Below are 13,025 nucleotides of genomic sequence, written 5' to 3'. Positions count from 1 at the left end.
CACTGCACGTCAGAGATATATTAGCTCTTTATGTAGTCTTACTCAGGCAATTCCCATAAGAGCCCTATCCCCTGCTGTGTTATCAGGCCCATTTAACCAGGCAGGGTGGTTTGGGAGTGTGTTATCACAGGAAGTTAGATGGCGACGCTGATGAATGTTGGAGAGACATTTCAAACGAGAGGCAAAGGCCTAAGTACACAGCGGTTTGTAAAAGGGCTGCTATATTAGGGTCGAACATGGTGGTTTTTAAGAGCTAGAACACTCCCAATGTGTGGTACGCTTCCGAGTGAACGGTGTTGATTTTGATAAGATACTCTTCCTGCTGCAGTAACACAGACTGGATGTCCTCAGAATGTCCCCTCGACAAGTCCTTTTCCACATTTGAGTTGCTTTTTGCTCAAAGAGTTCCCTGTGTTCTCAATGTGGGAATATCACAAATCCCTAGTTCCAACTGCACCTTCTTTTCTAAGAAACATTCAAGGAAAACAAGAGTCTAAAGTCATGCAAGTGGATCTGTGAGGCTGGGTACAGCTGTGCTTTTACCTAAATGCTAATGTCAGCATGCTAACATGCTCACAGCAACAATGCGTGCTGACATTTACCCTGTAGTTTAGTATAGAATTGGGTAAAAGAAATTGGGCAAATTGAAATGTTGATCTGATTACAGTGCTCGACAAATAGTCTGGATCATTAAAGTGATTACCCTGATGCGGACATTAATATAAAACATGAATTACATGGCAATCCATTCGATAGTTGTTGAAACATTTCACTCAACATGACAAATGTTAACCTCAAGGTGGCGCTAAAAGAAGTGTCAGGTGATCAAAGTATTTAGGGTTAGTCGTCTGGGAACTATGAATATACAAAATGTTTTTCCAATGCCTCGAGTAAATGTAGAAACATTTCATAGGAAAGCTTTGGCCCTATGGTGGCGCTACAGGAAGCTGGGGTACATGTCTGTGTAAAGTTTCATGGCAATCCAACAAATGTAGATGCTGAGATATTATCAGTTTGGACCAAAGTGGTGGACTGACCGTCAGTACCTTTGTGTTCACGTGATCCTGGGGTGCTTGTGTACTGGCATGTCCTAAATGTAGCGGCCAAAGAATTATCCAGTGTGAATGTGTTTACATAGATCCCTTCCTGTTGAACGATGATGACCACTTTCACGACGGTGTCCCCTTTCACAAAGAAAATCCGACACTCACTCCTCATGTGTGTCCACAATCTCACAAATGGTGTCTCATATTTGTAGATGTACCACAGTATCATTGGCCATTACAGGAATGCAAAGACTAATCTTTGGGCTCAGTGTTACAGCAGTTGCATGCAGCCTGAAAGCTCGTGCATGTGTGTTTATCCTGTCTTCGATTACGTTAACAATAATTGACCACAAACATAATGGACCCACTTAAGAAATGACAAAGACTTTACACACACACACACACACACACACACACACACACACACACACACACACACACACACACACACACACACACACACACACACAGAGAGAGAGAGACAGACACTGTCATTGCATCATTACATTATCTCCCTGATGTAAGAGCCAATAATGCTGCTGGTGCTCGTGAGTGTATTGAGAAGTGGTCGTATCATATGTCGCAATAATTGCACAGTTGTCAATAACACAGTTGATAACTTATTACCGTGCATCAAGCCTCCCATAGGAGACTGTAAGTATAGAATCTGATTTATTTTCTTCTATACTGTTGATGTATATGAAAAAAAGTGATGTTTAATGGAGAGATATTGAACTTTGTATTTGTCTGAGTGGTTACATTTAAAGTTATGACATTTTCACAGGTTTTTACTGCGACTTTTTTAGAATGCAGCTCGGATGAACTGATGAGTCAAAAGTAGAAAATAAATCTTCTTGTATTCGTAAAACATGGTACTTTTTTATTGCGCCAGAATAAATAGGAAGACACAGTCCGCAGAGAGTTTTGTTGGCCGATACCAATAAAAGGTTTGGACATATTGATATTCTTTTTTTGTTTTGTTTTTACACAAATGGACAAACGTTTTTGATAAGGATCCCTTGAATTTTGACACATGTACTGAGGCATTTTACAGTTAAAGAACATCCAATATATATATATATATATGGTTATGACACTATTTCTACATATTTCAATAATATTTTGCATTTTAAATAGTTTTTTTGTCACTTATTAGTTAAGTTATATTTCCAATATGGCTAATATACAGCGAATAGGCTCAGATGAGTTATCTGTCAAACTCACAGGAAATTCTAGAACCCAAGGAAGGGGATCTTGTCTTAAGGTATTTGTCCATTAAGCCACAACTGTCGAAAAATGCCATTTCACTTTGTGAAGGAATTTGTTGAATGCTAAGACAGATGCCTGAATATGACTATGATCCAAAAAAAAGAAGAAGTTGGAAAACCTATTGGAGTAAAACTAATATACTTGTATCTTGTTTCAGTAACAGTCTTCAGGTTGCTGTGCAACATCAGACCAGAGGGAACAGATGAAAAATAACCTTTTCACAAACTGTCCCATTCATAGTAATCCCTTATAGAGCTTTGCTGTTAAATACACCAACCAAATAAACAGGTAATGCATTGAAGAAGCCTCGCCCTTATTTTCATTTAACAGCGTTCTGCTATCAAACAGCTTTATAATAGCATACATTTATAATGTATGGTTCTGTGAGTGAAGTGTTCAAGTTTCGGGGGTTAGATTCCCTCTGAGTCTCACTAACACTACCATGAATTAAGTGACGGTAGTGTACTTCAGATAAAAGCGCTCAAGAAATGCCAAATAACAACTAAAAAGGAGAACAGAAATGTGTCTGGAGCCAATGAAAGTGTGTGTATGGGATATTGATTAGTGGCTCTGTGTGTGCGCTTGCATCTCTGGCTTATTGTGAGTGAAAGAGGCATGGGAGATGGGGATTTGTGGTGAAGAAAGAAAGAGGGAGGGACAGTAGAACACTTTCCCATTATCCTCTCGCTAATTTGAGTCAAGGAAGGGGAGGTCCAGTTTGTGTTATAAACCAGTGACACAAAGAGGAGAGAGACAGTGAGGTCTAATCATCAAATATGCAAGGAAGCAGACGAACACAGGCCGCACCAAGTGAGTGAAGACAGGACCAGAAATTGTTTCTTTCAGTAGAATCAGGAGGGAGCTACAGTTTCACCACCTCACTTCTCTGAAGACACCTGTTGAGGCTGGACAGGTGTTAAACTCAGGCTCAGGAGGACCCGTCTCTTCACCCGTCGCTCTCTGACTTGCACTGACAAGCAGCCATGGGCTCCATAGTGAAGGGCTACATCACTGACTTCTTCACTTATGAGACCACCAAGTCTGTGGTGGTCAAGAGCTGGACTGTGGGCATCATCAACCGGATTGTACAGCTGCTCATCATTACATATTTTGTCGGGTCAGTGATGTGTTTTTTGTTCTGTTTTGTGCATGTTTAGTGGTTAATTGTGGTTTTTCATTCCCAAGATAGTTTATTTGTGAAATTACAAGCTCTGGGATTTCTCTTGGTATAGACTCACCCTAACTACAAACATTGTTTTTTAAATCTTTGATTTTATTTGGCCATATTTTGAGATTTCCTCCTCTAACAGTTTCCTTTCGACTACTGTCAGATCTTTTACCTTAATAAGAGTGACAATACCACAATGTAAACATATTCCATTACAAGTAAAAGTCCTTCATTCTAAATTTTACTGAAGTAAAAGAAAGCAAGTGTGGTCAGCAAAATTCAATTTAAGTATAAAAAGTAATCTTAGTCGTTTTGCAGCAGAAAAGCCCTCTTCAGTATTACATTATTGTATATCAAAATATCTCAGGGTTATTGCTGATGCATGAACAAAAAGGCAGCTTTTGATAGTTGCATGTGGTTGAGAGGGATAACTTTTCTCATTAATAAATAAAAGTAAAGTACAAATACCCTAAAACTGTGCAGAAAATTACAAAACCTGAGTAAATGTTCTAAGTTACTTAATAAGTGCTGTACAAACTCTATCATCTTGAGTAGAGGGACAGGACAAACAAAGGTCCCCAGTCAAAATTGTAACTGGGGATGGTGCGACATCTTAGACCAGTAGGTCACAGTAATGCCCAAAATAAAAAATTTGAAAATGACTTTTTAAGTGAATAAAGTATGCAACTGGCATCAATCTTTTGCAAATTAATTTATTAATTAATATTATAGTATATTAATAGTACTAGAGTGATCAGATTTACTTTCAGCCCCACTGCGTGCCCCTCGTGTATTTTCATTACATTCAAGAGTTCAGCATGCAATGAAGAAAAAAGATAAAGAAAAAACGTGATCTGTAAGGTTGTTTGACAACACTTACTCCTCCTGTTCTGAAAGTATTTCAAGACTCCCTAAAGACCTTCTGGATAAAATACATAATCCATCTGCTGCAAAATAAAAAAATGTTTTTACTATTTTTTTTTATATCCAAACAAAAATGGTAGCCGGAAATGACAAAATGGCTAGATAAAGTTAGCATAAACTCAAATAAAAAAAGTTCAATGCATTTTGGATACAGACGCAAAATCAAAACCACTTTTATATTAAAATCAATTGTAGGGCTGAACTTGATATAAAAATACTTAATTGTGTCCAGAAATGAGACTTCATGTTCTCTACTTCTTTCACTTAACTCTTGATCTGCTGTTAATCCTGTGTGTCCTGCAGCTGGGTCTTCATCCACGAGAAATCTTATCAGAATCAGGACACCGGCATCGAGTCCTCTGTGATGACCAAAGTAAAAGGCTTCGGTGACCTTAACGGCGAACTGATGGATGTGGCCGACTATGTCTTCCCCCAACAGGTGTGTGGCGCCCTCACAAACATAAGCGTGACATTTGATTCATTTTCAACTTGTTCTGAGGTTCCCTAACAGACGGACTACACCCATGAGGTGGACTGAAAGGTTTGGTGGTGGTTTGAGGTGCACATGAAGAATCCGACAGTTGACAATGCTATTGTTGATATCAGTATTGTGATGAACAAGCTGTCTTTCTGTCATTTCATAAAAATACTGAATATATGAATGATCTGCTGTGTTTCAGGGCGCAGGTATCTTCTGCATCATGACCAAAGTCATCCTCACAAAAAACCAAACTCGAGGAACATGTGCAGAGGTGAGGACACATTTAAATCATTCAGTTTCACTGCATTTGGAATGATGCCTTGCATGATGATGTAAGGCTTGCAGACTCGGAAACATCTTTTAAATCACGTCTTAAAACCTTTTCTTTGAAGGCCTTTATAAGTGTTTACCTAATGTGAATTTGTTCAGTTAAGGTTTAAACATTATTAGAATTATTATTATTATGTTTATTCCTCTATATTCATTGTTTTGTATAAATTCAAGGAAGGCAGTGCAACAAAAACATGGTCTCATATCTTATAGCTTACTTGCTGACTTCATCATCATTACATTTGTTTTATTAAAATGTTTAATAATTTTGTCCAAAAATACCTTTACATCCAGAATTACTGAAGAAGTGAAATGAATCTAAAGGGGTATAAGGGTTGAGTGTATGAATGATATCACGCTTTAGGTTCTATTGTATGTGTGTTTCAGGTGGGGAAATCGTTTAACTGTAGCAAAGCTGAAGACTGCAAGAAGCATTTTGGCAGCATCCTTTCCAACGGTGAGTCTAAACTTTCATTATCAAGGATTTTAAAGGAAATCTTCGAATTAAAATGTTTTAATATTTCCGCATGTTTTTGTAAGTGAATAATGGGCACAATCATTTCTGCAGTTGACCGAGTTTTGAGCGAGAGCTCTGCAGCCGCTAACCAAAGGGGCAAACTATTCTCAAGTACACTCAATATCATGTTCTTCAAAATATGAAAAGACTGCAGAGGCTGAGTGTTCAATCAGTTAAACATGCAATAAATCCCAGAATACAATTAGAACTTCCCAAGATTTTGCTTTGGCTGACAGATCTCCTTTAAAGTTAATATATGTAGAGAAAGTCCTGTTATAATAGTATATTTTAAATGATTCTGCTGGTGTGGGATTTTGTTTATAGAAGAATGAGTCAATTGTTGTCATTTTAAAATCCTATAAATTAAACATAAGGCCAGGGGTTTACAAGACCTTCAGGTTTTTTTTTTGTTAATGTTAGGTCAACTTCGCCAATATACACTAGATAAATCTTTGAACATATTTATTTTCAAACCTAAGATTGTCTGCTAAGTCATATCATTGTTCATTCTGATGACCGGCACAAGTTAGTTTGGCCAAGCAGTGGTGGTGAAGGTGGGCTGTCAATCAAGTGAAAACGTGATGTAAAAGCAGAAAACTAAGGATGTACGCATCTTTCCAAATTCACACACTCTGTAATAACTTGCATAGCTGCCTCTGTATTAACCTATACACCAGATCATCCCCATTTAACTGACATGCCTGCTTTTTCTGTCTCACCCACCAGGGGTAATAACAGGTGTTTGTCTTAACTCCGGCAATGACACAGCGGGTTATTGCGAGATTTCTGGATGGTGTCCAGCCGAGGATGACGGAGTAAAGATGTAAGATGTACACATACACACGCACCAGACAACGCATCCTCATTGAAAGACTTGATTGTCATCCTCACATGTCCTTCTCTGTCAACATCTTGCCAGCAAACCCATGATGGATGTGGAAAACTTTACCATCTTCATCAAAAACAGTGTTCGCTTTCCACTGTTCAAGGTCACCAGGTCAGTCACAAACAGACACACACATTATCAAATTTAAGCAGCTGAAACAACTGTTAAGAAAATGTTTAATAATCCCACATAACCTGGTACATGTCCCTCTAAGATTGTTTATTATCATAAACATGACATATTTTTCTCTCAGAGGGAACTTTGTCTCCACAATGACATCTGATGATATCAAGAAGTGTACTTACCATCCGAAGACGAACCCCTATTGCCCCATCTTTCGTGTGAAGGACGTGCTGACCTACACTGACCTGAAGTTGTCTGACCTGGCGTACAAGGTCTCATCCGTCCTCTATCTCCTCCTTCCTCCTATTTCTACTCAACATTTCCTTAACTCTTCATCCTCAAGAGTAAAATGTTGTAACTGTGCTGGAAACTGCACTCAGAGACACAGTTTTGTCGACAGGCATAGGAGTAGGCAGCTCATTCTCATTCCCAAAATCGATGCATTGTCACGTCCCTCAGCGTCTGATACCAACGCCCAGGGCACCTTTTAGCATCTGAGATGCATCGGGCTTTTAAGCAAGTGTTGGAGTATAAAATGCTCGACAAAAGAGCTTTCAGTTAAGAGACAGTATTCGATTGTACAAATGCATCTTGTCCCTTTGGCAACAGAGCTAAGCTAACAAGCTAATGTGTTTGCTAACTGTGCATTAGTTAGCGTGTTAGCTTAGAGAGCTTTATTTTCCCTCTTCAATGTATTTTCAATGAAAAAACTGACGTAGCTACAATAGTGCACAAAATGGCAAGCAGTAAACAGAATAGTAGTGAGAAAATAAAATCAGAGAATCCAGCAACAGCCATTTATGAAGTAGTCATGCAATTACTTACTACGTCACAGAGCTTCTATAAAGAAATATTTTGATTGTTTTCACGAGACTTCTTTCTGGTGTGACCTAACCCTAATTATAACAAGCGCAATGTGCATCTGTCTTTTTCTCACCCTTCTCTTTCAGGGTGGAGAAATAGGAATAAATATTGAATGGAAGTGTAACTTGGACCATGGCATTGATTATTGTCTACCCAAGTACTCATTCACACGACTGGACGCACCATTTGCCAAAAATGCCGTCTCCAATGGCTACAACTTCAGGTAGTGAGGCGGATTTCTCCTCTTTATGTCAAATCTCTTTATTCCTTTTAAATCCTTTGGTAACTTTTTTTTCCTTCTCTTCAAATGCAGATTTGCCAAATATTTTATGACAGAGAATGGGACTGAATTTCGGACACTTCACAAAGCATATGCCATCCGCTTTGATGTTATGGTCACTGGCAATGTGAGTTGTGTAACATTGTCATGCGTCCGTGTTCGCCGAGCTACTGGTAACCTGATTGTTCTGGTCCTATGCCCTGACCAGTGGGCTATCCTGACTCTAACTACTCAAGGCTAATTAATGCCAATCGTCTCTGCCTCAACCAGCTTCGCAGGGCGGGTCCTGGCATAAAGAGCAGTGGGATTCACGACACTGTATTTTTAAGAGTTTGGTTTTGTTAGGAATAAATAAAAATGTAACGTGTTATTCGTGAGCTTTAGAGGCTAACTGACTCCCTGTTTAAGCGTACCTAAGCTAGCCAGTTGCTAATTCTTAACATGACAACAAATAACTGTAATATTTCTCAAATTGTCAAACTATTTTTTTTAAATTTCCATTCATGACTGTAAAGTAATTCAAAATCATCATCATTTTTCAAGAGCAAGTTGTGCGGAACACTGTTTTGAAAAGTGAAATACAAGTATCATGTAATTTAAATGTATTATAGACTGTTATACAGTATATTCTGTAGAGAGCACTCCAGTTGGGAGCTGTTTGTACATTAACTTCTACTAAACTGACTCCATCTCTTCCAGGCCGGAAAGTTTAACACTGTCCAAACACTGATCCATTTGGTAGCTGCCTTCACCTCTATTGGACTGGTAGGACAATTTGATGAGGCTACAGACTGTATTTCTTTTGTCGCTGCCAGCTTTGATTACACTTTTTTTTGTATCTGTGTCGGCAGGGTACGGTTCTCTGTGACCTTATCCTACTGAACTTCTTGAAAGGGGCAGACCAGTACAAAGCCAAGAAGTTTGAAGAGGTAACTAATGTTTTTATAATACAGTTGCATGTTTTTTGACTATCAATATAGACACTAACGGTAGAGTGAGCTTCACCAAAGCCATGAGTCCAGGTGACCTTTCCTGCCGGAGCTTCATCACAGACATTGTTTTGTCATTGTTTTGTCCATCCAGGTGTCGATGGCTCAGATAGAAGCATCCCTTAGTCAAAGCCCAGACAGCCAGCTGTCACTCAAACCAGGCATCAAGAGCTCCTATGACTCTGGAGCCATCTCCCTCGCTACTACCTCTGACCAACCTATCTGACTGACAACAACAACAATCTGAAGAAATGGACTTTCCTTTCTCTTTCTCTTTCCCTTACTGTCTGATTACAATAGATGTGTTCTGCCTTTCCTGGTTGTCATGATCTTTCAGTCAGTTTTAGTTTGGCAAGCTTATGGAATTGGGTAAAAACATTGCTGCAATCTTTGCAATTTAGCAACAAGAAGTGGGAGTCAGAAGAAAAGAAGAATGGCCTTTAGCTGATAACAATAACTGGAGCCTTCTGGCTAGAAGCACGCAAGCAAAATTCCTCTGAGAAGATTTAAGATGAAACTCACAGAATGGCCTACTCTTCATTATTTAGATAATGCTTAGTTAATAGTACAGCAATTCAATTTGGAGGGAAATATACAGCAGTAAACATGTTATTTTATTGTCAGCAGTTTTATTTTTACAAGACATTATACAGCTACAATAAACTGAAACTTCATGTTTGTCAGCCAAACATATTAAAGCTGAATAAATCCCTTTCTCGTTTTTTGTTAGCTTTTGCTTGCAGAATTAACAAAACATGTACAATATAAACATTTTAAAAAGTGCTGAGAAGAAACTATTTGCATAACATTTTGGAGATTTTTTTGTGCGTCATGTTCACCCCCTCACCACCTTTCTTCACTGTCCCGCACAAATAAAAGCACTAAAGTCTCCAAATGTTGTAAAGACATGGTACACAATGCGGTGTGTGTGTTATGAGAGGGGTTTTCAGAGGGATAAATGTGTGTGTGGTTTGAGGTTTACAAATGGGCCATTATTAGTACACTTCATGGCGATGACACGCAGTAGATGTTACTGTACTGACATTTTTCTTCTTTTTTTTCAATCAAAAATGGCATTATGATTCTCTGTTCCTCTATTTATTTCTCTGGTTTACGTGATTTTCAGTATTTATTGCTCTCTTTGTCCCATGCTGTACTTTTTAGTACAGCATGGGACAAAGAGAGTCGTCCCCCCCCTCCACTATAGACTGTGACCAGGGCACTAATAGACCAGCTAAAGAGCCTCTTAATGGCTCTGACAGTGATTTACGAGAGGAGATAGCTGTGAGAGGAGGCCACAGAGGAATTGACAGCAGTTAGCCACAAACTTTAATGTACTAAATTAATCACATAAATCAATAAAACACATGTAATGTAAATGACAGGATATGATACACAGCACTATAAAATACTCTATGAATGTTGCCTCTGGTCAATCTTTCAAACAGCTCGTCTCTGCACAGAATGAACAAATCGTTTTCAGACTATTTTAACAGCACTGGGAGGCCAAGAAGAATTAATGAATGTAACTGGGATAATGATGTAGCTGGAGGATGTTTTCTTTTTAAATAAGTGTTTCATGCTGAGGGGACAATGTAGACAAACACACAGTAATTATGGAGGTAGCTTAGCACAAAGACTGAGGGCAGGGGTAAGCAGGTATGCTAGTGAGGTTTTACAGGATTTATGTACCAGACGAGCAGCCAGCAGAGGTCTGGATTAAACATACAATCTCATACAGACATCATACTGACTCATCTCGCTTACAGAGAGAAAGCAAACAAACATTATTACAATATTTATCTTGTAGCTACAAGATTTCTCAAATGCAAGCATCACTGTAGCTACAGTCCTAGTATGTAAACACATAACAGAGGCTGATAACAGTGTCAATGTGTGTGTACCATCCTATAAGTGATAGCTTCAAAGTAAGGTTTCAGCACTTCAAGAGCTAAACAGAGAGCAGCAGACAATCAGAAACCAATATAGTCTGCAGCCACTGCTTCAGTTCAAAGTCCCTTTCCTCCTCTGGGGTTAATTTCCCAGGATGGCTGGACAGGGAGCCATTACAGAGAGACAGTCTGCGGCCGGCCAGTGTGACATGGGAGGAGGAGCACAGAATTTCTGATAAAAGCTGGTATACTTATATTATCCATATTGACATTATATAATGTATTATCCAGTCTAGATAGACAGAAAGAGAGGAGAGCATGGAAAACAAAAACATTGAGGGGAAACAATTCTGGCTCTAGTTGCAAAGGTTTGAAATACTCTCAACACTTGCTCAATTATCATTTTGAGCGGTGGTGGTCTGGAGACAGATGAGGAGCAATAAGACACAGATGCGCTTTAAGTATCCAGAAAGAACCAAAAACAGTTGCAGTCGAGCAGTCTCTATCTGCGCTTCCTCCCTGTGCTCCTCCTCTTCAGAGCCTGTATCCAGGCAGGGAGAGCAGGCCGGCGTGCTGGTGCTGCCACCTCCTCTGTCGCCGCCTGCTCCTCCTCACACTCCTGCTCTGCCAAAGAGTCCTTCTCTTCTTCCGAATCCTCTTCCGAGTCTGTAGCATACGACTCTGGCTCTGGAGGCGCTATGGCAACCACCTCCTCGGAAAAATGAACGCGCCGGTTCTCCTCAAGTCGCCTCTGATCCAGAGGGGGATGAACGACATGAGAGAAAAGGAAAGATGAACAGAAAGTGGCAAAGATTGTAGAAGTAGTTGATAAAATGTCATGTTTACTTTTATTATTCTAAAGTGATATATGTGGTCTATGCAATATTGATCACATTATATGTAGGTACCTAGAAAGTCTTTTGAATTTTGTTCAGCTGAGCATGAACTGCCAAAACATAAATTCAACATGTGAAGTTTCCAAGTAAAAAAATAAAATAATTAATTAGTATTTACATGGGATTAAATTAAGCATTTCTATCATTCATATTTTTCCTTATAGTTAGTACCAAATTACATAGTTATTTTTAATGAACAAAAACGTAAATTGTTGCTAATAATAAGAAATAAAAAAAGACAGTTTTATCTAAGAATAGATGATATTGTGCAGACAAAACTAAATAAAAAGTGTCTATAACTAAATCAAAAGGTCTATAACCTCATCTGTTTGTCCATGAGATTCCTTTTTGCATTGCGTAAACTACTTTTAAAATAATCTAAGTTTCAAATAAAACCTTTGAGATATGCAGTTTCTCAACTTCATCCAGCTGCAACATATGCCATCTCCAAATTCCATAAACTACTTATATATATAATATATAATCTATAGTATACTGTGGATTTGCAGATAGAGTACAAGAAAACAACATACCTTACTTTTCTAAAGAAAGTATCAGTGTTCAACACACTGATACTTCCCATACTGTATCTTTACATGTTCTACCACCAGGAGGCAGTGTACTACAAATTCACTTTTTGTCAACTTACCCTTTTTGTCACAGTTTCCATTGAGGAATGTGAATCCTGGGAGATGCTGTGTTTGAGGACACCCCGGGGTGCAGGAGCAAGAGGAGTAGATGGAGAGAGAGATGTGGGAGGAGAGTTTAAGACGTATAAAGGCATGAGGCGAATACGCCGTGACTCTCCTGTCTCCATCACGTGGTTGCTTGCTTGGCTCAGTGAAGATATGAACCCCTCTGTGAGATGAGAGACAAGAGAATTGAGTTTTCAGCACCAACTAACATAACCTCTGTAAACTCTCTTGCTTGAAACATGTGATTAGACAGAGTATTCAGTTGTTCTGACCTCTGTCTGCCTCTTTTCCATCACTTATTCCCTCCATGTGAAGCGCCTCGTCTCTATGAGCTGAGTGATGCTGTCTCTTCCTGTTGAGGTGGACTCTGCTCTTCAGCACTAAGTTTTCCAAAATAACTTTAGGCTGCAAAAAAATTAAAGGTAACATGGTGACAAACTCATGAGCAAAAATACAATTCATTAGAGTGTAGGACATGTTCATGGGTGTTTTCATTTTGGTTATATTTTTAGAGGAACAGATTTTTAATGAAATGATACCTGTTAAAATAATACATAGCATTAGAATTTAAATCTAACCTCTACAAACAAAGGAGGTCTGCGGGTTTGTCCATGCTCCATTGGTTCTGATTGATCGGCCTCGCTGTAAAAGCTCCATACTGCAGC

The 13,025-nt window shown here is 38.9% G+C and overlaps 1 protein-coding gene across 1 annotated transcript; it reads left to right on the top strand.

Moving 5' to 3' along the window:
- Positions 1-3,298: 3,298 nt before the first annotated feature.
- Positions 3,299-11,305, top strand: p2rx3a (purinergic receptor P2X, ligand-gated ion channel, 3a; the record flags this gene model as incomplete). The annotated part of the gene is made up of 12 exons (XM_079228787.1): positions 3,299-3,432; positions 4,711-4,846; positions 5,088-5,159; positions 5,606-5,675; positions 6,462-6,558; positions 6,655-6,732; positions 6,875-7,016; positions 7,695-7,831; positions 7,922-8,015; positions 8,588-8,653; positions 8,740-8,817; positions 8,972-11,305. The coding sequence occupies 12 exons, from the start codon at positions 3,299-3,301 to the stop codon at positions 9,101-9,103; spliced, it is 1,236 nt and encodes a 411-aa protein (XP_079084913.1). The 3' UTR covers positions 9,104-11,305.
- Positions 11,306-13,025: the final 1,720 nt, after the last annotated feature.

This window comes from Taurulus bubalis (assembly GCF_910589615.1).
Source record: "Taurulus bubalis genome assembly, chromosome: 13".
In the NCBI taxonomy this organism is placed as follows: Eukaryota; Metazoa; Chordata; class Actinopteri; order Perciformes; family Cottidae; genus Taurulus; species Taurulus bubalis.
This window is presented reverse-complemented; position numbering and strand designations above follow the sequence as displayed.